This window comes from Chelonoidis abingdonii, chromosome 20 (assembly GCF_003597395.2).
Source record: "Chelonoidis abingdonii isolate Lonesome George chromosome 20, CheloAbing_2.0, whole genome shotgun sequence".
Lineage (NCBI taxonomy): Eukaryota > Metazoa > Chordata > Testudines > Testudinidae > Chelonoidis > Chelonoidis abingdonii.
Window position 1 is genome coordinate 14,952,887 of NC_133788.1, and position 25,582 is coordinate 14,978,468.

Genomic DNA, 25,582 nt, shown 5'->3' on the forward strand with positions numbered 1-25,582 from the left:
GCTGCTGCACAGAAATGATTTAATGTATTACCTGAAGGAAATCTTTAGTAAAGAAACTAAACAAAGATTTTCTTAGACTCAGGTGTCACGGCATTTTTATAAAGAGTAAAAAAAAAAAAAAAAAAAAAAAAAAATCTCCCCTACTGTCATGAGCTTTATTTCCACCAAGGGTCCATGCATCCTATGGGAATTTTGGAAAAGTATGCAATCATCAGGAAGGGGCGGGGGGCACCCAATGGCTATGAATCAGTGTACAGACATAGTGTAGAAGTCTGTTACACAGTACGTATTCTACCGTGGAGCACTGTTTTGTAGAAATTTGAGTAACGATTTGTAGGCCACCCCTGGAAGCTGCAGCTTTGTTACAGTGTTTTAGTTAGTTACCATCTGGCTTATTTCTAGAGTCCAGTTTGTGGTTTTTCCTCAATCTCCTCAGTCTTAGATTGGCTCTTTGCTCTAATTAAGGGCTGTCTTTATAAAGAGAGTCTCTAAGCGAAGAAATCAATGCAGAATTATCAAGTTCTACTTACAGTACAATAGACTTATCTGCCAGAACAGAAACTGCAAGTAAAACCTGAACTGCTACCAACAGTATACAAATCGGTCAACTCTTTGAATTAGGAGAGACACCACCTCTGGGTCCACATTCCTGTTACTTAACGTAGGAAGAACTCCTCCATTCCCCACAAAAACAACTTTTCAGCCATTTCTCCAACTGATTCCTCAGTTTATGCTTCTCTACAATTTATCACAGATTTCTGAGCAGAATCTGGACTGGTGAAATAATCACAGAGTGAGTTTATGGGTAGAATTCTTTTTCTGCTGATCAGATCATCATCACAGGTTAATGGGTTGTACTTTAGTGGTATCCATGACCAAATTGGGTTGGAAGAGGACTGAAAAAATAAGACTCATTTAAATCAGATAAAAGAGGAGAGTAGGGATTGCTGGCCAAACAGATTCATGTATACCTCAAAAACCTTCTTATGCCTAGGAAAAAAAAAGTCTAAAGTTTCCACGAATCTGCTTTGCTTTCCCCTCACTTCCATTTATTAAGATGCAAGAATAAAAGTACACCAACAATTCAGTACTGCCAGCACTGATGTGAATTCAGCATTTAACCACATACAAGAAAATCATTTTTAGAATCTGAAACCCACAGATAAACTGGATATGAAGAGGAGGGAGAAGACAAGACAAGGTAGGGAAATAAAGGACATTTAGACAGATTCCACTATGTCAGTCAGTTCAGATCAGGATGAATAAGTGGGTGCAAGCACCTATAGGCCAAGAATTTAATCCTTTCACTGTCTGCAACCTCTGGATTTTTAGAGAATCCTAAAGCAAATAAGATTTTTAAAGTTGATTTAAAGAATCCAGATTTTAAATCTTTTCTTAAAACTTCTATTAGTATACTAAGAACTCAAACTTTACTCACATTGTCATGCTTAAAAAAACACAACATCTTCAATTCCCGGAAGACCCTTTTGCAAGAGACCAGATTTTGGAAGACATTGGGCATCTTTTTGAGTGCAACTCTCTTTCCATCTCGTGGATCTGTTACTGACCTAGAGAATACAAAACCAGAAAGGTTAAAAACTAGTTTAAGTAAACTTTTCTAGAACAGAAAAAAAAAAATGTTTAAAGGTTACAATACTTTTCAACAGGAAGGTGGTTCAAGACACTTATTGGGGGGGGGGAATCATGTAAGCAAGGGCAACACAGCGTAAATTTACTGTCCTTTATTAAGTAAATTCCAATCATTCTTTGGTTAGATTATATATTTACACATATTAAACTCCTCCTGGTTACTGAAGTGGCTGAGCACGTCATGCAGTAGTGAATTTATCCCTAACATACACTACTATTTGAAGTTAGAGATCAATAACTGGAACCATAACTCATGTCAGACCACAAACATTTCCTTCAGCCTCCCACTAAACAGTCTATTAATATAAGAACATTTTTCAGCTATACAAAAGAGCAGAGCAGAGTTAACTACTGAATAGCGGTATAATAGAGGTGAATACAACAAAGATAAATCCACTAAACCACACTGTCAGTCAGACTTGGGAACTCTGTTCTGATCTTGGATCTGCGACCAAGCATCTTTGTGTGGTGTTTTGAAAACCGTGTTAAAATTACAAATGATCATTTTAAATTCTAAGGGGATTCCTGGTCCCACTTGTGGACTAGGGGGCTCTGAAAGAAACATGTGATCTGGTTCCTCAGCAATTAGCCTGCAAAAGAGCCAGTCATCAAGGTGTGTTGAGCTGCGCCTCTCTGCTTTAGGCAGCACCTGCTATGTATGTCTGTCTGTCTGTCTCTCTCCCCCTGTATTGGGTGGTTGCATGTTAGATTTCTGGATTCTAAGAAAGAAAAAAGAGTTTTCACTGCAAATTTTCAGGACGAGTATTTATATTTTGTTTCTAACTCTAAGTACACCACTTTGGAGAAATCACTCCAACTGGTGTCTGAGTTTCCTGATCCGTAATGTGAGTATGATGTTTACTTTCTCATAAGGGTATGAGGATGTATATACAGAAGTTACAAGGAGCCCTGGAAGTGTTAAGTATTTTATTCTAAAGTTACTGGCCTCTGAAAATAGAGAGCTCTGAGAACTTTCAAGTCAGAGAAATGGGACTCTGATGCCTCAGCTCCACAGTCACAAGATTTTAAAGCAAGAAGGCACCAATACAGTGCTTAATTTGTGCCAGGGCTTGTCAGTTCATAGACTCGGCACCTTTGGGCTTTCAGCATAGTTATGTAAAAAAAATTGCTTAAGCCTCTGCACCTCTTTTGTTAAAAATTAAGCACTGGACCAACATTTTGACCACTTGCTTAACATAGGCCAAAGAATTGTACCCATTAATTCCTCCATCAGTCCCATAACTTCTGGCTGAGCCACAACATATCTTTTAGAAAGACATTCGACCCTTATTTAAGGTATTAAAGTGATGGACAATTCTTCAATCCAACAGTTAAGTACTCTCACTGTTAAACATTTGTGCCCTATTTCCAGTCTGAATTTCTCTTAACCTCCTCTTTGATAAGCTAAATATATTAATCAAGAGTCTTATTATCTGTCATTATAAGGCAGGTTTTCAGACCTCAAATCATTCTTCTAGCTCCATTCTGAAGCCCCTGTAATTTTTCCAAATCCTTTCTGAAGTGTTCACATCAAAATTGGACATAGACCAGATAAACAGCATTGCACCAGGAGTTCACAATCAGCTATCCACCATAACACCCAAATCCTTTCCAGAGTCACTCCTTTACAGGACACATTACCCTATCTGGTAAAAGGGATCTACACTATTTGCTCCTAGATGTAACACTTTGCATTTAGCTATAGTAAAAAGGCACATTCTTTTAATGAGCCTAGCTTACCAAGCAATCCAGATCACTTTGTATAATCAACCTGTCATTTACCACTCCTCCAAGCAGGTTGTCATATGCACACTTTATCAGCAATGATTTTATATTTTCTTCCAAATCACTGATAAAGACATTGAATAATATTAGGACAAAAACAGATCCTGTAGAACCCTCACTATATAGTCATTTGATGACTATTCCCATTACGATTTGAGAAACTTAATTGTTAGTCAGTTTTTAAATTAGTTTAATATGTGCTACACTGATTTTGTATCATAATAATTTTTAATCATAATAGTGGGAGGCATTAAATCAAATTCCTTATAGAAGTTCAAGTAGATTATGACACCAGTTACTTTCATCAACCAAACTAGAAATCTCATTGGAAAACAATATCATGTTTGTTTGACAAGACCTTTTTTCCCTGAAGTCATTATGATGCTGTCACTTTGAGAGATTTCCTCATATCACCAACACACACACACACACACCAAAAAAAAAGAAAAGAAAAGAAAAGAAAAGAAAAGAAAAGAAAACGACACAATAACATGTCATTGTGAGTTTACTCATGGCAATATTAGACTATGTGGACAAAATTAATGTTATACTAATTAAGAAATATTGCCTTATGAACTGTTTTGATCATGAAATAATTTTCTTATAGTAAAACAGAAAGTAGTATTCTCCTGGTTTAAGTTTCTAGTATCAAAATAAATGAGACTGAGGAGGTGAAGACGGAACATGAAGTGAAAGGCAAGACGTCAGAAAGAGGCGGAAGCAGAAGACAGATGGGAAGGATAGGAGTAGTGAACAGGAAAAAGAACAATTCACTCGCAAAGAGACTGAGTGAGGATGGGAAAGTCACTGGCTTGCACTATTTATCAAAGAGCAAACTTTAGACTGACTTCTTCTTGTCTCCCAAGAGAAAGTGCATTATGGCATCGGGGGAGAGTGGGAGGGACCCACCTGTTACATCTCCAAGCATCAGGTCTGACAAAATTTATGTTAGAGTCCAATGACATTGGGGTGGGAAGGGCTGCAGTGTCCCTTTGAACCAGTTTCCACTGGTTCAGAGTTCAGCTAAAATGCCCTTAGCATCCTTTAAGAAGAATACAACGGGCAGGAGAAAGTCCCAAGGCAGTTAAATTTGACTAGGCTTTTACCTGAGAAGGATTTAACTTTATGCTCATACATTATTCAAGAGTCCTGTCTTCTAGAGAAAACTGTCGGCTTTAGAAGTATCCATTGACAGTGCCATTGGTTTCTGTTAGAGAAACTAGATTCAAGATGCTTTGTGGATAGAAGCCCAAAACAGACGACTGCAAAGCAATATTTGCATTCTGCATTTTCTGTCCTTTTCCCCCTCAACACACCAAACCCACAGGTCTCACTTCAGAACAGACACAGGGGAGAAAAAACAAACAAACAAAAAACAAAACAAAAAACTTTTTTTTGGTGTGTGTCTATATATGAAGTACAGAAAGAGTATGTTTTTAAGTGGATAAAATTTGCTTACAACCAGGCAATCAATAGCTGATAAAACGCTTTCCTGAGGACAAACTGGCAAAAAAGGAGGGATGATATCGCATTTAGACAGAGTGAGTCAAAGGGTACGTCTACACTGCACGATTATTTCGAATTAGCTTAAATCGATATTACAAAACAGATCTAATAAAATCGGTTTAGCGCGTCCACAGTGGGATCCCGAAATCGATTGTTGCCATGCCATGGTCCAAGCTAACCATCGATTTCAGGAGCAGTGCACTGTGGTAGCTGTTCCTCAGCTATCCATAGTTCCCACTTCCGGGTGAGAGCACAGTGCCTGATGGGCAGAAAAACATTGCCCCGGTGGTGCTGGGTACAGCCTCACCCCTCCCTTTGTGAAGGCAGCAGATAACCCTTTGGCGCCTTTTTCGCGAGTGCATTGAGCAAACGCCATAGCACAGCATCTTTCCCTTTTTTTCACCCGTGGTGGTGGGGGGGAAATAAACTGAGGAGCTGTTCCTGAACCACGCCAGACACTGTGTTGAACCTACAGACATTGGAGCTCACAAGAGTGCAAAATAATTTCAGAGACTGCTGTGGACTGTGGGATAGCTGGAGTCCTCAGTACCCCTCCTCCCTTCATGAGTGTCCATTTGAGTCTCGGCTTCCCGTTACGCTTGTCACGCAGCACTGGTATCCTGGAGTTTTTTATTCAAACGCTTTGGCATTTCGTGTTCTGTAACGGAGCTGGATACAACAGATTTGTCTCCCCATACAGCGATCAGACCTAGTATCTCCCGTACGGTCTATGCTGGAGCTCTTTTTCGATTTCAGACTGCATCACCAGCCGTGCTGATCAGAGCTCCACGCTGGGCAAGCAGGAAATGTAATTCAAAAGTTCGCGGGGCTTTTCCTGTTTACCTGCCCGCTGCATCCGAGTTCAGATTGCTGTCCAGAGCGGTCAGTGCTGCACTCTGGGATGCCGCCCGGAGGCCAATAACGTCGATTTCCGTCCACACGAACCCTAATCCAAGTTATCACTATCGAATTAGCGCTACTCCTCTCGTTTGGGAGGAGGTCCGAAATCGATTTAAGGAGCCGTTTAACTCGATATTAATGACGACGTCGTGTGAACGGATACAGCGTTAAATCGGTATATCGGCCATTAAACCGATTTAAAGTCGCAGTGTAGACCTGGCCAAAGAAAGTCCACTGTCTGCACAAACCAGTGTTCATTACTGCAGAGATTACAACACCTTACGTTTCCTTACTCCACACATTCCCACTGACTTCAATTAAACTATTTTCAAAACAGGGAACTAAAAGTGACTAAGGGGTTCACAATTTGGCCCTATAGCTTTAATATTACACCAAGGAAAAGACTTCCCATATCCATCATTAATTTGGAATAATTTATATGAATTGTAGAAACCGAACATTAAGAGGATACAAGTTGTTTTAGTCTCAAACATTTTTCAAAAAAAGAACCATCTCCTGTAACAATTTTCTATTCCACCATGGAGTCTCTAATAAATTTTGCTATCCCTATTTTAAGCATTGTAATATGTAGTATGAGCAAAAATATATATACTCTAACCCACAGAGTAAAGATGTAATAACCTATGGGTTTTAAATGCTACATGACTGAACAGCCAGAATTGTTCTTTAGAGTCCTGATCCTTGTGCCAATCACCACACTTATGCACAGTCCCACTGAAGTGAACAGGGCTTTGTCCAGGTCCTGGAGAGCATGCTACCGTAGCCTGATGCAGGACTAGGTCTTTATGACCAATCCCACAGTGAGATGCATGCAGGTGGAACTCTGTGTCTGCTGACAGAGTCCCACTGAACACCAACAGCACTTCACACAGGTGCAGGAGTCCAACAGCAGGATCTAGTTGCTGTCTAGCTTAGGGTGGCCACTCACAGAGTCCCAGAATACTGGACATTCCATCACTTCCAGAAGTCGCATGAGACAGCTCTGGCCGGTGCGACCTTGCACACGCTGTGTATGTAAGGTCATGCCAGTGCGGACGAAGCTGCACACTCTTCAAAATGGCAGCACTAGACAGAAGACAAACCACCCAAAAAGAGGCCCATCTGTCGTAAAACTGGAAGAATGGCTTGCATAGCCTAGATATTATGTGGCCTCCATCACAGCAACATGCAAGTGTCTCTGTTGCATCTGAGCACCTTCCACATATCAAAAGACTTCATTCAGTAACTAATATTTAAATTGTTGAATACCTGATGATTTTTAGACATAAAATTAATTTCATTATTTTCAAGTAAATGCATAATTACAAATCTCACAACATCCAAGATATCCACAATGAGCAGCTCACTAAATAGCTATGCTAGGTCTGAACTTGGAATTAATTTCGGTAATCTAAGCATTAAGGTCTCAAAGTATTTTAAATGCGTGAGTTTCAATGTCTGTGGATGACACATATATAAGTAACTGTACATCCTGACAGAATCAGTATTCTGCTTTTCTCAACCTACTGCAGAACAAGGACCTATTCACCTATTGATTCTAATATGGCATACAAGCTCCTGTGGCACATGTTGTACATATGGATAAACATACAGTTACCAGCTTAGCTTCACATTTCATGGGGACATCAACACATTTCAGGGGAAAAAAAGGGTAGAAAATGAAAAGACAGAAGTGCACATACAGTAAGCGTAGTTAAGTTTCTAAATAAATTATCCAATTGAACCAAGCTGCATCTTAACTTACACTTTAAATATCAAGTTATTTTGAAGGAAGCAGCCCCGTTTGACTAAAAACCCCAAAAACCTTAAATTGAGACTGCTCTCTTTCTCTCTCATATATATACCCAATCCACTTTCACAGTGGCACAATGAGCTGCATTAAGTAGAATCAGCTACCAACTGAAATTTGAGAATTTTTTTTTTTTTAATTTGATAGTACACAATACTACCATGGGCAAAATCTGAGACGTTTACAAATTAGATTCTTGCACTATTTGAAAATACAGTTAAAATGACTACTTACAGAAAAATTACTCATTTAGGTACCACTTATACATTTTCAATTCATATTCATCTACCTTGTACATTTCTACCTACCATACCTGAAAATGTTCTTCAAAAATACTTTAGTGAGGTGGGGAGAGGAGGCAGTTACCTAAAGTAATAACATAAGAAAAACTCTACAGACAGATGCTCAGGCACAGATTCAGAAAAATAAATGAAGGTAACTCATGCTCTCCCTCCATGAGCAAAATGCCACATTTCACAGAGGATCTTCGTTCTTCCTCTTATGATGAAAATGACGACAGAACAGCTCAAGTAGTGAGTGTTTGGAAGGCTTATTTATTTGCTAATCTGTGTACAGTGGTAGGTTGTATCATCTCTGGAGGCTGAACCATTGTTTAATAAAATAGGGAAAGGTTTAAGTGGAATACTGTGCCAGGATTAGTATCCAAATCCAGTTGGTTTTTATTCTATGTTTATAATAATTAAAGCAATTACATGAAATGCATGCATGCTAGTGGTTTAAATCCCTACCTTCATCCAAATGTCACTGCCATGTACTACATAATGGGTTTTTAGCACAAACAATTCCATAAGCGAAAAAAGTGGACTTCAGCTTCTACTGAAGATAACAGGCTGCTCATTTATTTTAGCACATGTTGAGTAATCTCACTAAGACACTCAGAATACAAGATTCCTAATAGCTGAATATTCAACCAAAAGGCCAATTTCTGCTTCTAATAAATATACTTTTCTTTTTAACAGCAGGCATTTCTACTATAGTACAGTAAACTATTACTCTGATTGTAGAAGTTATTCAGTATGAAATGAAAACATCCCAATATTTCACCATATTGTATTTTATTTCTAGGAAAACCAAATAGCCAATCTTAGGAGGGCTAACTACTGGACAAAAATCATTTATAATATCATGTGAATCTGGTTCAACTAAGGTCCCAAAATACTGCAACAGTCTGCAAACTTCTTTGATTGAGGGAATGGAATGATTACAGTATATGTCCTAGTTTAGTAATTTTACCAGAAGGATCTAATGAGAAATGAATATAATCAGCCTTAAATTATAGTGAATAAAGGCAAACAAAATTCAGCTTCATTATCTGTCCATACAAATACTTTGATAAACTAAAGAAAATATTGGTCTTTCTTGAAGTTGTTTCAAAGGGTTCTTACAGAGCAACTGGAACAGCAGCAATAATCACTGATCTACATCAAGACAGCATGTAAGTTCACTCGAAAACACGTGTTTCTACAGTTGCCAGTCATATGATCTGCACTGAATTAGTACTGTAATCAGAATGGGATTAATCTGTAAATAGGCTACAGACAAAATTGCCTTGGGTCACTTTTTTCCATCCTGAGGAGTGGAGGGAAGACACGGACGGGTGTCATAAAACAAGGATGCAATCTAAAGATGATTTGTCTGTAGTCAGATTTCACTGAAGGAAACAACTGCAGTTTCACAGCTGTTTGTCCCAACAACATGGCAAAGAAATGTTTTTAAAATAGGAATGTGTGATTGTAAAACAAAAATTGGTAGGATGACCTGGGGGCTGCTGTATCACCTGAAAGTACTTGTAACAAAACAAATTTCATAACCTCTATCCACTCAATTCTCAACCTTGTCTCTGTTAATGTTATTACTTTATAAACTGTCTCTCTTTAAAATAAAGTATTTGCTACAATATATAATTCTAATATTGTTGTTATTCCTTGGCCACTGTATTTTTTACAGGGAAGACAGGATGGAATACCTACAGACATGCTTAGAAATGCCATGTTTGTTCATGAATCTTTTTCATTAATCTGATTCTTTGAAAATGGGATTAAGATGCACCATACTTCTAAAAGAACTAATTAGTATAAAAATCATGTCAATATACATGAGATCAGGTGCCCAAAAGCAAATGTAATTAGGCTAATTTCCCAACACCCAGCTCTGACCTGCCTCCTGGAGCCTGCACCCTGTACCTCCTCCTGCACCCCAACACTCTGCCCCAGCCCAGAGCCCCCTCCTGCACCCAAACTCTCTCCTAGAGCTTGCACCCCTCACTCCCTCCTGCATCCCAACCCCCTGCCCCAGGCTTAGCTCAGAGCCCCCTCCCACACCGTGAAGCCCTCAGCCCAGGCCCAGAGCCTGGACCTCCTGCCCCAGCCTGTGAAAGTGAGTGAGAGCACGCAACAGGGGAGGAGGGGAATGGAGCGGGGTGGGGCTTTAGGGAAGGGTGGGGCAGATCCTAGGTTGCCCTTAGATTCAAAAAGTTATCTTGAGCGTAAAAACAAGTTGGATATCACTGGTATACAGAGAGTAGAAAGAGTACACTGATTACCAAGCGACTGCTTGCAGACAACATGCGTTATGTACTCATCTCTTCTCCACCATTTTTTTTTTAGGTTGTAGACTCTGTAGAGAGGACCATGTCTTCTTGAATGTACAGCACCTAGAACAATCAGGTTTTGAATTTGATTGGGGCTTTTGAGTGCTACCACAATTGAAATAAACAGGCACAGAATTCATGGTAGAAAGATCCTCCACTTCTATGTTAACAGGTAATGTAAAAAAAAGTCAGTCTATAATTTATGCACCATGCCAGAATCAATTTAGACACCTTAGAACGTTTTAAGATTGTGAAATTTCATAAAGTGAATTGCACTACGTGTTTGGCCTTGTCTAAGCGAGGCAGATACCCAAAATTTTAAAAAAAGTTACTTCTATGAAGAGTTTGAACAAAAAAGAATAATGTGGCTTTGCGATTGGTTTAGAGCCTGGTAAAATACGAAAGATTTTATTCACAAGACCAGTGGAGTGAGCCCCTCTGGACTGTAAAATTAAACAGAAAGCTAACAAATGTCTTGTCACTCTCCAGATGTTGCTTTATTAACTCACCTCCTGGAGAAAGAGTTTCCTTTGGCTTTCAGGTTAGTGGTGATTGGACTGCACAAAGCTAAACGCCATCTTGGAAAAACTAGGCACATGGAGCATTTGCAGCCATTCCTAAAAGTCTCTTGCAATCTCATAACTGCAACACTAGCAAAATACTCAAACTGGAGACAGACGGAAAAGTTGTGTCTGAAATTAAACGTCTCTCTGCTAGAGGAGGAATAAATAAGAGCTAGGAGTCTCTGGTGTCTCATTAGGTCATTTCTAACTGAACAAGAGGAAAAGAACCTTTTTAGCGTCATGGATTTGTGTGAGATTTGCTTCCCTATGAAAAGGTTCCATCTGAAGTCTATTGGAGCTGCATATTTTGGCAGCAGAAACAATTATAGGAACACATACCAAGAAATTTCTCTTTTTAATAACCACATGTATTTACCGTGTTTTCTTCTGCATGCTTCAAACCTGCATTTTTCAAGTCTCATAGCTATGAACCCTCTTCCAACATTGGACAGGATAGTTGCTGTAAAATTAACTCAGATGTGGTGATACTATACAGTAGAACCTCAGAGTTACGAACACCAGAGTTATGAACTGACTGGTCAACCAAACACCTCACTGGGAACCAGAACTACGCAATCAGGCAGCAGAAGAGACAAAAAAATGCAAAGACACTACAGTACTATGCTAAACATGAACTATTAAAAAAATAAAGGGAAAGTTTAAAAAAAGATTTGACAAGGCAAGAAACTGTTTCTTTGCTTGTTTCATTTACATTAACAGGGTTAAAAACAGTATTTTTCTTCTGCACAGTAACGTTTCAAAGCTGTATAAAGTCAATGTTTAGTTGTAAATTTTTGAACCACCACCATAAGTTTTTGTTCAGAATTACAAACATTTCAGAGTTACGAACAATTTCCACTCCCGAGGCATCGGTCACGCTGAGGGTCTACTGTATATGGTTTCAAGGTTAGTGTTGTGGCTTGCCAGTGTTCTAAGGTAAAACTCACAAAGTAGCATTTCATTTTATTATTCATGCAAAGACCAGTCATGCTTGTAGCTGGTAACAATATAACTCTAATGAATGTGAATGGTAGTGCAGTAATTTCACACCATGTTGAGTTTGTTCTCTCTTAACTTGGAGGAGCAGCTGCTTTGGTTCAGCACAAACAGTACCAGAGAACAGAGATAAGTGCTGAAGCCTGTTACACAGGAATGCTTTTATTTTCTTTGTTGCTGAAAGGCTTGCTGTGCTGAGTCTTCTGGTGCTGAGACACACTGGTTATCCCATCTGTATTAACTAATGAATCTCAGGCTGTAAAGATAATGAACAGCTCTGAAGGCAGTGTCCGTTATCTTTAGTGAAAATGATCCTCTTCATGAGAGAGAGCTGATCTGTTAGTGACTAGTTACTTTTTACACAAAAAAAATTACGGTGTACAGTTTAAAGTATTAAGTGCTTTAATGACATTAGTCTCTCATTTATATAATGTGTTAAATGACACAGTGTATACCTGATTTTTATACAAAACCATAGATGAAACTTCATTTTACTGGTAAAGGTGTGTTACATTTATTTAGATGGACTATATAGGCCCAAATACTCAAAGGTGTTAACATGACCCTGTCACTGCCCAACATTAAAAAAGTTTTAAGCTAAGTTCAAGGTTTGGTATACTGAGATCCTGGCCTGCTTAGTACCACGGCAAACACACCAATAAAAATTGTAGTCTTGTATTAAACACACAGAAAAGGAAAATCAGGTAAAGCCTTTGAAATTGGAAGTAAAGCTTTCATTTTAACAACATTTCTTGTTTCTTTTCCTTCTAGCTGGAGAAACTTTTTAAAAAGAATTCTTCTGTCGTCATTTTCACAGTATTTTACATGGTATTAATGATGGTAATAACTGTCATTTTGGGTAAAAGAGAAGAAATTAGTTGGAAGGGGCTGGAGCGATTGCTGCTGCTGAGGTCCAATCCCATTTACTAAAAGACAAAACACAAGAAGGGAGAGAAGAAGAACAGCAAAGATAGAAAATGCAGCTTCTGTCTCTCGGGTTGGTTCCTATTTGCTGTCTCACTGCTGGAAAAACTCAGACACGGCACACGGTCTTATTAGCCACTGCGAGACCTGGCAACTTGTACCAGCATTGGGCGGTTTAGGGCTTTGCTATTAGCCGCCTTTTTCAGGTCATATGCTTAGAGCAGTGTTTCAAAATACATAGTCTTGGCCTGCTTAGCCAGTCTCTTATTAAACAGAAGGCAAAAGGAGAGACAGAAGACAAGAAAAGAAACAAGGGTGAGAAGGAGGATACGCAAGGGAGTGGGGGGTTAGGCGAAAAAAATGCCACATCCCAGGTGGAGTTTGGGATTTAGCCAAAGTTGGAGGAGGTGGCAATCCCAATGTCATTTGGGTCCCTCTTTCTAGCCCGGTCCAGATCTCTCTCAGGACAATGAAGGCCTCTCAGTGTTATGATAGATCTCAGGGGTGGCCGCAAGCAGCGTGCGTGAGGGTCGTGCTGGCCATGGCTTCCTACCACCCCCATTGGCTTGAGATGGCAAACCGCGGCCAGTGGGAGCCGTGGTCCACCGAACCTGCCGACTCAGCAGATAAACAAACTGGCCCGGTCCGCCAGGGTGCTTAACCTGGCGAGCCGCGTGCCAGAGGTTGCCGACCCCCAAATTAGAGTTATCCATCTATACTGCCTCCATGGCTGTACACGTGGATTTTTATTTTATTTTTTGGTAAAGCTTTATATCATTTCGGTGTTCAGTGGCTTGATTCCACCAGAGTAACTCTAATAGTATTGACATATTGAAGTAATATCCCTACACATACCTCATTTTTGTCCACTTGTCCGTGAAGAGCTTCAAAGACAAGTGGTGAGGGAACGAATGTAACAACAGGTTTTTGCGGAGATAGTGTAGTCAGAGCTATAAGGCTGAAGCCCAGATGTAAATTTGACTAAAGTAGTGTGGCAACAGGCAAACGGAACATAAGAAATTGCAAGAGCATGACACAGTGGAGAGAAAAAAGATGTTTACTGCCTACTTACAACATGCTAATGCAGTTGGATTTCTCTAGCAGCAGATTTGGAGCATTACATTCCTTCAGCTATACTGCCATAAAAACATGCCGATTCTGTGCAACACATTGCAAGAGTTCAGGACTGCCAATTTGTGGAAGCATTTTCAAGTTGGAGAAAAAAAAGACTTTAATTTATGAAAAATTTATCTGCATAAACAAACAGCTTCTGCTATAAGGCAAGGCATAGAGCTGTTAGAGTTTATAATTACATATAATTGATAGCTCTGATAAATCAACATTAAATTTATATGCTCAATAATAAAACAAACAATTAGACAATATATTATTTTTTTATGGGCACTAAATATTTATTTTTCCAGTTATGTAACTACACTCCATTTCCCTATTCCAAAAATACAATTAAAAATCAGGAATGCTTTCCCTGCTTTTAAACACAAAATTAAAACACAGTTGTTTTTAAAAATAAGCTACAGATACAGATTTAGAGCTAAATTCTTAAATCCGTTCCCTCCTATTAGCCATAAAATTATTTAAAATCTTGCTTATATTGAAGAAATTATGTAAAAAAAGATAGTAAAAGAGAAGTAAAAAAGCACAAGACTTTTATAATTTCTGAAAACAGATTGAACAGATTTCTCCACATTCTCTCTCATTCATTCTAGTTTTATCCGTAAGGGCTGTAGAGGCCGTGTATTTAATTTGAACGTAGACAAATTGAATCACAGAAATGTAGGTCTGGAAGGGACCTTGAGAGGTCATCAAAGTCCAGACTCCTGGGCTTAGCAGGACCAAGTAAACCTAAACCATCCCTGACAGATATTTCATAGCTGTCAAAAATGCAGTCAGGCTCTCCGTGCTGTTCAGTAAGGTAATCAACATTTTGCTACAAAAAAAAAAAAAAAATAGATTTTGTATGATAATATAAAATAAGCCACAAATGCACTCAAAAGTGCTGGTTATAAGCATACTAAAGGAAAACTAAAGACTTGCAACTACTACTTAGAGCAGTATCTTATACTTGCCCCTATATGGCATCTTGGAAGCCATTTACAAACAAACAAACAACCATTAAACCTCAAAATCTCTACAAGTGAAGCTTCCCTAGGATATCATTAGGGAAACTGAGGTAGTCTTCATGGAAAAGCATAGTTAGAGCATTCGAACAATCTTAACTCTGCTCGTGCAATGACATCATGCAATAACCATACATTTATGATGAATGCATACTAGTGTGTGTATAGTCCCAGATTAAGTTAAACTGATTTTTAAAGGAAGATCCCCCCCCCCCTTTCACAGTGTCACTACAGGGCAAAGTTAAAGTTGTTTTGGTGCTTAACTTTGTATTTCCATGCCATAACACGTTTTATTTCTTTGACATTTAACTTTAACTCTGAATTTCTTGGGTTTTTATGCTGTTTATTCTGTGGATAGTTACAACATCCGTGTAATATTTTTCACCCTAAATTAGTCATACTCAACCAATCCATCTCAACTTACTTATTAAAAAAGTATTTAATACATGAACAGTGAACAGGAAACCCAAATAGAATGTGCTATCTAATAATGATGATGATGATATGCATTATCAATCTTTTTTATAAAATTCATGTTATACAAAATACATGCGTGCGCACACACAAATTGAAATTTAGGGTCAGATTCACTGAGATGTTTTGACTATTTTATATCACTTTGGAGCAGCAAAAAGTAGTCAGAGTGTGAGAGTTCAGTTTTCCATACTTCCTGATTTACACACACCTCCCAAGTTCCCCCTCATCTTTTCCACATTCCCCCACACATCAGTTCCCCTCAAATTAAAAAACTATAATTGTGAATCCTCAGAAATGTCACAGTGTATCCAATGAGTCAGTGCTGTAATTTTGGAGGGTACGCATATTTTTCCTATACAGTAGAATCCTTACTTTACATACAAAACCCCCTCAATTTTAACAATGGAATAGCAACCCATGCCACCATAATACTTTAATCCTATATCGTGGTAATGCCTATTTAACAGCAAGAAAAAGGTCTGCGTGTGTTTAGATGACAGTGAAAAAAAGTCAGTGAATGCCACTTATGCTTGTTACTTACATATTGTTACCACTAGTGTCATTGCCCAGTAGTAACAGTGGAAGATTTCCTGGGAAAGAGGCTTGTGAAGACAAGGTTGGTGATAAAGTCATAAAATGGTCTGATCTAGCTTACACTGACTACCAGAGTTATCATAAGTTTCTAAATCTGATTATGCACATTTCTCAGGTGCGGGCCCCATCCTCAGTGAGCCAGATATGCTGATCAGTTACAACCGTTAAACTCCATCATGGCTGAGTAAGCAGGATCTAAAAGGGACCTCTGCTCTCATCTTGTTTTTTGAAGGCCTGTTCTTTCCAAAAGTAGGTTTTACCCAGTAGCCTTTTCCTGACTATCCTGTTCCAGAGTGTGGAGTGAAATGGATCACTGCAGCATATGTATAAAGGAGCCAGTTTTTTCTAATCATGCCCCACAATACAACCAATGATCACCAGAATGTCTATCAACCTGATCTCCCCAAAATAACTGCAAGTTAATTGCACACTGCTCTCCACACCCTCACCTCTGCTGGTGATCTCTGCACCACTCATTGTCAGTTTCACTTCAGGGAGCAGCAGGAAACTAACCCCTGGAGTCATGAAGATCGGAAGTAACAAGATTGCATCCGCCCCCCGCCCCCACCCCCCCAAAAAAAGCTTGCCTGAAAACAACTGCTATTTACAGTATCTAATAGAGATGCTGAAAAGTGTCACTTGCCTTTTGTATACAGTACATACTTTGATACTGGCAAAATAATTATTTATAGCAATATGTTATCAGGTCACAAATTCCCAAGAGAAACTAGCTAAAGCATGAAAGTCTCCTAGGAGCTAATTGAGAGAATAGCTAGAAAGGCAGCTTTACTTATTGCTGTTCTCAGAAGAACACATTTCAATTCCCTGCTCTGCTTTGTTAGGATATTGCACCCTAGGTGAATCTAGCAGTAAAGTGAACAGCAGGCAGGGAATCTATCCATCACTCAGCACAGAGTCAGTGGGGTGCTCTTTCAAGCCACTACAGAAGTCTGCAAAGGTCTCACTTATTAAGCATCAAGAGTAGCTGGAGATAGATAAGAGACTAAGAAGATTTAAACTAAAAATAACCTAAGAAAAACGATGTCAGAATTGGAAAAAAATTAAATAGGATAAATACAGCCTCACAGTGAGTTCATGAAGCTCTAGTTTATATGTAACCAGGTCTTTAATAACTATTTAATTCTAGATATTACTATGAGAATTCAAAACAATGCATCTTACTTGAATCATCTTTAGGATTTCAAATTATATTGTACATATTAAAGGAAAAATACATCTGTAATACCAATAGTTTACATTTAGGGCAAAATGTTTGATTCAAGCTACTTACAGCCATATTGTAAATTTCTTACTTACACTAGTGAACTTTTATTCACATATATCATTCTACTAATGTTACTGGAACTAGCTGTATGAGTAAGTACTCAGTATTGACACTGAAAGGTTCACAATCTGATCCATTGTAAAAACATTTGTACACAGCTTGTTAACATGACTCAGTCACCTTCCACAAACTCTCAACCTCTACGTATCTAATAATGGTAGCATACAATGCTGTATATTCTGTAAAATTTATTATGAAAGACAACACAGGTTTATTGAGATATTCTCTCCCCTTATTATTCCCGCTTATTTATTTTGCATTTGCGTATTCGCCAAGCCAAACCAATAGTGTTCTCAGTAACCAAGTGGAGCTCTCAGAGCCCACTGCTGAATTTGGTTCGCGGGCACTCCTTGACAATGGGCATCACCATTTGATCTTTGCTGCAGCTGCAGCATGCATTGCCTCCAAGACCCCAACAGTGCTGCTTGGCTGTACAGCGCCATTGCCCAGTTTCGAATTGGTTAAGATGGGCCACTGACAACACGGTAGGTCAAAGTCAGGCGGACAATAGGATCTGTGACAAGGAACTGATTGGTAGTTGATGTTAAGCACTCCAACTTAAAAATAACTGATTATTTTTCATCATCTATTGTCACAAGCAACACCTATGATTATGATACCCAAAAAATTACAGAAAGTTATTTCTCTATTGTTTGTTTACATCATGCATTTGATAGCATTTTATTAATTTTAACAATTTCACTGTTCTTGGTAGTGTCAACTTAGTTGTGCATGTCTGTGTCTGTCTGTTACATGGAGCAGTGTATAAGAAAGAAGGGTCTTTCACGTATCAACAAAGGAGAGAAAATATGTAAGAATAGCAAAGTGATTACTAACTCACAAAAAAAAGCAAAGATACTAAAAGGACAGGTAAAGTAGCCAAACTACTTTTAAACTCATTTTGGGAAATTGGCACCTTGAAACATAGTCAATTTCTCTTTAAAATATTTAGTGTGACTATCTCAAAGAGGTCCCATTGAATGTTTAACCTGAAAAAAATGCTGATACAAACATTTGCAAAAACTTTATATTAGAAATTTTCAGAGTTCAGCAAATAAGCTTGTGTCAAATGTGTATTAAAGAAGTCAATTCTGTAAATGCTAGGAGGAATACTAAATAAGTTTTTAAACCCATAATTTAAAGCTAATGGCAGTGCAATATAAATCTATTTTTCTGCACTAAAAAAAATGCAACCCCCTCCAAGATGTGCACAATATTTCCAGGATGATTATTTTGGGGACTGTTTTTCCACCTGCCTTCATCAAGATTTGCATTCACACGTGAAGCAGATAGAGGTCTGAAAATAAAGGACAAAATTATTAACACAGACAGACATGCACTCAACAGATGGGAATAGTGGGGGTAATGTTGCCGAAGTCTTCATGGATTGCATAGCTACTGTCTATAGTGCAGATGGCAGGAACTTTACTTTGAGGCAGCACTGGTGAAAGAGACAAAGACCAGCTGCACTCAATGGAATGGTCCTCAGAGAGAAAAATATAGTTAGAAACTCTACCCAAGACTTTTGTTCATGTTCTGACACAAGAAAAGCAAAGTTCCTTTCCACAGAAAGTGTGCCCAGTATTTACTAACAAGACAAAAATTGAACAAGTGATCAAAATTATTGGTGAACTTTTTTTTAATTATGATAACCCCCAGCAACTCATGAGCATATTTAGGAAGAAGTCATGTGGATGAAGCTTCAGAACCAATGACCACTGGTTGACCCAAAACAATTCCCCCCTGCCCCCCATTTTTTGGAACTGAAATTAAAAATCAGTTATTCACAGCTCTACTTACGAGTCCCTGGATTAAATGGTAAACTGTACAGTACATTTATTTTTCAAGAGCCAGTAAAAACTTACAACTCGACCTGAGAACTCCTGGATTAAACTAAACTGTACAGTACCTCTATATTTTAATAGTCAATAAGGACTCCCACACACAGTGAGCTGTAATAAATAAAAAGAAAGCCTCTCTAGCTGTAACTATGGCCACACAACTTTTTGGACAAGACCTGAGATGCTGCAGTCAGAATACTATCAAACACAAGCAGAATACAGTACAATCACATTCCTTAACCTAAGTTACCTTCGAAGGACAATTAATTTTTCAGATCCAAAATATATGCAAATTCCATTGTGGAAAACTGCAGGGTATTGATAGAAGTCTTGTTATCCAGCAGATCTCTCGGATACTGGCAGGCTAGACCAAGCCAAATAATCAAAAGCTATAAAGAAAGTTGCTACAGATTCAACTTCACACTGAAGTTCACAAAAAACTTAGTGAACTAAATTTCTAAGGAGAGAAACAATAGCACTTTGAATCAAACTCAAACAGAATGTTTACGATAAAAATTTAAAACACATTAATACTTTGACTAGTTATAATTTTAAATACTTAGCTTGACAGACTTTACATATAAAAAATGTTTACAGCCACAAAGCGTCTTGGACTCAATACATTAAACTAAACTGCATCCATAAGGAAATCCAAAGTCAATATTAGCTTTGGAAATATCCCTGAACAACACATGACATGGTACAAAAAGGAATATACAATTTATCAGACATTAAGTATGGTCAATCAAATAGCTTGATGAAAACTAGAACATAAGGTAAATTTCAAAGAGTGCATCCTGTTACCTACTCAACTACCCAAATTTAACTGAATCAGGTTCAGTTATCTACTCAGGTGATCAATAGTTTGATACTCTTGTTTTTGCAATGAAAGATTAGTTAAAATTGAGATTTTTAGGTAGCTTAACATTTACAAAAGTAGAGTTTAAAGAGAACCTGTTAGAGAGCTTAAGGGACACTTTAGATTGGGAATCTTATGTTACAAGTGGCAGTGTCTTTGTTGCTAGAGGAAAAAGTGTTCCATGAGCTGCCTGGGAAACAGCTTGCTTGACATCCTCAGCTGAGTTCAAAGTTCATCTTTTTAGAAACACTGGTTTTGCAATACTTTATCTGAATTTGGATGAACAAGCGATTTACTTGTGTCATAAATAGACAGCTAAGGGTTAATGTTTCTTTTACCTGTAAAGGGTTAACAAAGGGAACCAAACACCTGACCAGAGGACCAATCAGGAAACTGGATTTTTCAAAGTCAGGGAGGGAATTTTTGGACTCTGAGTCTTATGTTTGTCTCTCAGCTATGAGCAGGTTCTTATCTATCTTCTAATCTTCTGTTCCAACACTTGTAAGTACAGTAGGAAAACAATTATAGGCTTTATGTGTATTGGTTATTACATGTATTGCTAACTTGCTGAATGTTTCAGTTTGATATCTTGTTGATCAGACGTTATTCATATTTTCTTATACGCAATAGCCCTGTATTGTCCTTGTGCAGAGTTTATTTATTCTTTGATGTCTTTCTTCTTATGTATATAAAGTTTTCTTTTTAAGCTTGTGAGTCTTTTCCTTGGGAGGGTAGCTCTGCAAGCACCAGGGAATTGGTGGTGGGGAAAGAAATAGAATCATTTCTGATTCCTTGTATTTGGGTTGTCTCTTTGTGGTAATAGAGGAACAGCTTTTCGTATTGTATGTGAGGATCCATCATACTCTCAGTTAGCCCAGAGAGGAAAGTCTGGGGAGAGAGGGGGACAGGGAAGTGGGTTATTCCCTTGCCGATAAGGGCTCAACTTCTGGTCTTGGGTCCCTCCACGGGAAAGTTTGGGGGACCAGAGAGGACATAGCGCTGTAATTCCTGTCTGGTGGCAGCGAGATAAGATCCAAGCTGGTAATTAAGCTTGGAGGTTCATGCTAGGCACCCACATTTTGGACGCTAAGGTCCAGATTTGGGAGTTAGGCTTATGATAGTGATGAACTAGGAGGTTCATGCTAGGCACCCACATTTTGGACGCTAAGGTCCAGATTTGGGAGTTAGGTTTATGATAACTTGTCAAGAAAGAAATGCTTAGTTCTGAAATTCAAGCCCTCTCTTAAAATCCACCCATTTTGTCTTCACTCTTGCTCATTGAGTTACTTTATTTATTCATTGGTACATTTAAAATATTGCATAGGACTCAAGAATCATAGTCCTGTAACAAGGTTTCCTCAACCAGCTTTCTGGGATTGACTAATTTAAACAGAATATAGGCAAAAGACAAACGGCCATTTGTTCTAATAAACACTAGGAACAATAATTTAGACATTCATATTACAGTTCTCACTTTCCTTCAATGATTGTTTTTCAAAAAGTTATTAGCCCAAGATTTGGCTTGATGTTGCCTTAACCTAATTCATACAAAGCACTGCTAAACGTGAAAGCTTATTTTCACTTTCTTCCCCCAAAAGTGCATGGCTCAAACATTTTATATTTAGCATGAAAAAAGTAATGAAGTTTATTTAAGCACACTACTTTTAGAAAATCCTAGGACATTTACCAAGAGTTTCAGAAAACTTATGGCAGCATTCTTGATCCAACTTAAACTATGTTCACGTTAAGGGTAAATGAGGATTTTCCTGTACAATCAGAGATTCCAATAGCCATAATAAAAAAACAGGTCACTTTATTTTAAAAAGTTGAAGTCTGCTAGAAACTGACACGTTACAGTACCAGTCACTTATGTTGCAAATTGGAGAGTCAGGAATTTTTTCTAAACAAAAAGCCTAGTCGATCTAGATATTTATATAGTCCTCATCACCACAGGATCTAAGCATTTCACACTTAATTTTTATCCTCATAACACTTTTGTAAAGTGGGTAAGTATCATCACAACTGTTCAGATGGGGAACTGATGCACAGGGCAGATTACAACAATCTACCTAAAATCCCCATAGGAAGTCTATGACTGAGCCAGAAACTAAACTCAGGTATCCTGAATCCCATTCCAGATTCTGGAATTATCTTTCCTACTCTATGAAAACTTCCCTTGTTTATTATGCATGTTGTTCACAAACACAGAATGAAATGAAGCCTTGACAAATACAGTCTATGAGGAATAGAAATATTTTACATATTTGTTGACAGAGTAGAGGATTTATAGGCTAAACACTTTGGAAAATATAATTTTAAGATAAATTGTGGAGCTGCAGAAGGGATTAATAACCCAGACCCTTAAGTATGTCATGTTGTCAGAGGTAATGCTTAGTTCAGATAACTGTCCAAGGACTTAACCCTTTGAATCCTCAAGTGACCTTCCACTATGTTTATGACAAACACTTTGGCTAATGATTATGCCAGCAGTTCCTTTCTCCTTTCTGAATCCAGCTCATTTAGCAATGTGTATACTTTGTTCTGGAGTCTCCATTGGTAGAAAAACAAGTTTGTGGCTACTCAATTGCAATTATTATACAGAAACAAGATAGCGGAAGAATGTTCTCACAGGATGGAGTGGGAAAACTGTTAAGGGACAGTTAAGAGGGAAGTAACCTTCTCTCACATGTTTTATAGGTAACATCTATTGAAGACATACAGAATGGAAAGAAGTTTTAAAAGAAAACTTGGTAAGTAAAAGTGATGATTAGTCCAAAACAACGGATAATAGAAACTTTCTAAATAATTGCAACTCTCTTTCAGAAAGCCTTAACTTAACCTAAATGTTTTAGACATGTAACAAATACCCAAGAGCTTCCCTTGTTCAGCCACAATTATGGGATGTACCATTTCCACGCAAACAAGACACTTGGGAGGGAAAAAAGTGTGGATCACTTTCAAAATAAATACATTACTGCAGCATGTTCTTGACAGTGACACAAGATTCTTACTATTAGGGTGGCTCAGTAACTTGTTTACTGACTTGAGCATTTTTTTTGGCCAAGGCTCAGTGAAGACATTTTGCATATTGTATATCTTGTTACAAGAGATGATCGCAGTTTGGCATGCATCAAAACCACTTTTTTCAGAGTGGATAAAAAGCTTTTAGTTCAGTTACTAAAATGATTATTTGAAATATGTAAAGAAAATCCAACATCACTTAAGGCAGAAGGAGGAAATAGAAAGAGAGGTAAGGAAGAGAGAGTGGAAAAGATATGATCAGGTACATAAAGTTTACAAACAGGAAAGTGCCATTAGGCCCAATATGGTCTGCTCTTTCCGCAGGAACACTAAAGAGTGATGAGCCTTACTAACCCACTACTACAAAGCAGTTTGATAAGATTTAACTGAACACTGGGAATATCTGAATGACATGACATATCACTTGAGAAGTTCTTCTAAAAATACAAAAGTTTTACACGAGATTTCTTTTTTCAAACGTTACTAGGAAATTAAGTTGGACTATGTTCTGCTCTGATTTGATAAACTCAACATTTAGTTAAAAAAAATGAACACATTGCATACTGTCATTTTACCACTCCCAGCAACATGGGTGAGGCATTGCACATACAATGATGTAGATTGCCTCACCATATCCTTGGAGGAGATATTTCTATTGATTTGACAGTCACAAATTGAAGAGTTCACTTTCTCAAGTAGTTCCAGGCAATTATTCTCCACATTCACAGATGCATACAAAATACTTTGTCTTAATGGGCTGCAGCTTTTCTTTTCTGAGCAGAAGGTAGACAGTTCAGCTGGTAAATGCAGAGCACATACGTCAGTTTTATGGTAAAAATCAAAGATGTATCAGCCTTGTTAATTCTGGGTTAGACAGTTTTTGAACTTCACAGCCCTTGAATTTCACTTGAGTTTCTTGTCTCCCCAGTGCCACTCTGAATTCAGAGGTACGATACTAGGAATGACAAGTTTGATTAAACTCTATGCCCTAACTTTGGTGCTAGTTACGCTTCATTTGCAATCAGAGGCTACGTCTACATTACAGGATAAATTCGAATTAGCTTAAACCGATTTTATAAAACAGATATTATAAAGTTGATTGTGCGCGTCCACACTAGAGACATTAATTCGGTGGTGTGCGTCCATGGTCCGAGGCTAGCGTCGATTTCTGGAGCGGTGCACTGTGGGTAGCTACTGTAAAATAATGAGGCCAATAATGTCGATTTGCGTCCACACTAACCCTAATCCGATATAGTAATATCGATTTTAGCATTACTCCTCTCGTTTTGTAGGAGTACAGAAATCGATTTACAGAGCCCTTTAAATCGATATAAAGAGCAGTGTAGTGTGGACAGGTGCACAGTAAATCGATTTAATGCTGTTAAAATCGGTTTAACAGTGTAGTGTAGACCAGGCCAGAAGCATGACTGGTGGCCATTTATAAGTGGCTAGCTGTGGGTGGTAGTTAGGAGTGAGGCAGGTTTATTTTTGTTGCTGGTTTTGCAGATTGGGCAGAGAAGCACACACATTCACATAATAGCACAGTTCCAGAAGTGTTTTTCCTCCCTACATTTGGATGTTTAAGAGTTCTAGAAGTTGGCAGATTGCACTTTGAAGGATATAGGTATAATTAACTATTTTAATTGTCTTAAAAAAAATGCCACCCACAACTATGACAGGAGGAGGAGAATATGATAGCAGGTGCAATGCCTTTATTCTGGTCTACAAATCATCCCACAGCAGAGAAGGTGTGGGGTCACTTCGCCTTGGTTGTCAGACAGTGTCATCTGCACATTACATTAGAAACTGTCTTGCTACCCTAACAGAAGTTTCTGGAGAGCTCTAGCACTTTGGAGATATCCAACTTAAAAAGGAGGCCTGTCACCACAAGCAGGGTGGTGAGAGGCTGATAACAAATTCAAGCAGCCACAGCATAGATGCTGATGAAGAAAAAGTAGATGCTGCAAAATCATGCAATATATGAATGTGGGGGCCTGTACGAGTGAGAAAAACAGGGCCCAATGTTGATGCCACACACAGGGCTCCTAAAGCAGAGTTCAGGGGGGTGCACTAAAGGAACTTTGACTGGATCTCTATGTAGGGCCGGCTTTAGGACAATTCAGCCGATTCCCTGGAATCGGGCCCCGCGCCCCTACAAGGGCCCCACAACGTCCCAAAGGAGCTGCGGCTGAAGTCCTGCCACCGTCTTCAACAGCAGCTCAATTGCTGCCGTGGAGGAAGGTGTCTCCATTGAAATGCCGCCGAAGGCACCGTCTGCCAATTAAGCTGCCACTGAAGTCCTGGCACTGTTGGCGGCAGCAGCTCATTTGTTGCCGCTGTCTTCGGCGGCATTTTGGCGGAGGAACCTTCCTCCGCAGCAGCGACTGAGCTGCCGCTGAAGACAGAGGCGGGACTTCAGCGGCAGCTCCTTCGAATTGGGCCCTGCGGTGCCGGCCCTGTCTCCATGCAATAGCCAGAGACACTGGCCTAGGAGGATGTACACTAAACCACTGATGCTTCATTGACTGAGGTGGAGGACGTATTACTGGGATTTTAAATATA

At 38.7% G+C, this 25,582-nt stretch overlaps 1 protein-coding gene across 1 annotated transcript in view; it reads right to left on the reverse strand.

The window, feature by feature from the left end:
- The window catches only part of NLK (nemo like kinase), a 114,374-nt gene that overhangs the window by 46,875 nt on the left and 41,917 nt on the right, over window positions 1-25,582 (reverse strand). The window contains exon 2 of the mRNA XM_075059542.1: window positions 1,439-1,568. Coding sequence (XP_074915643.1) covers window positions 1,439-1,568 — 130 coding nt within the window. The remainder of the gene's footprint in view (window positions 1-1,438; window positions 1,569-25,582) is intronic.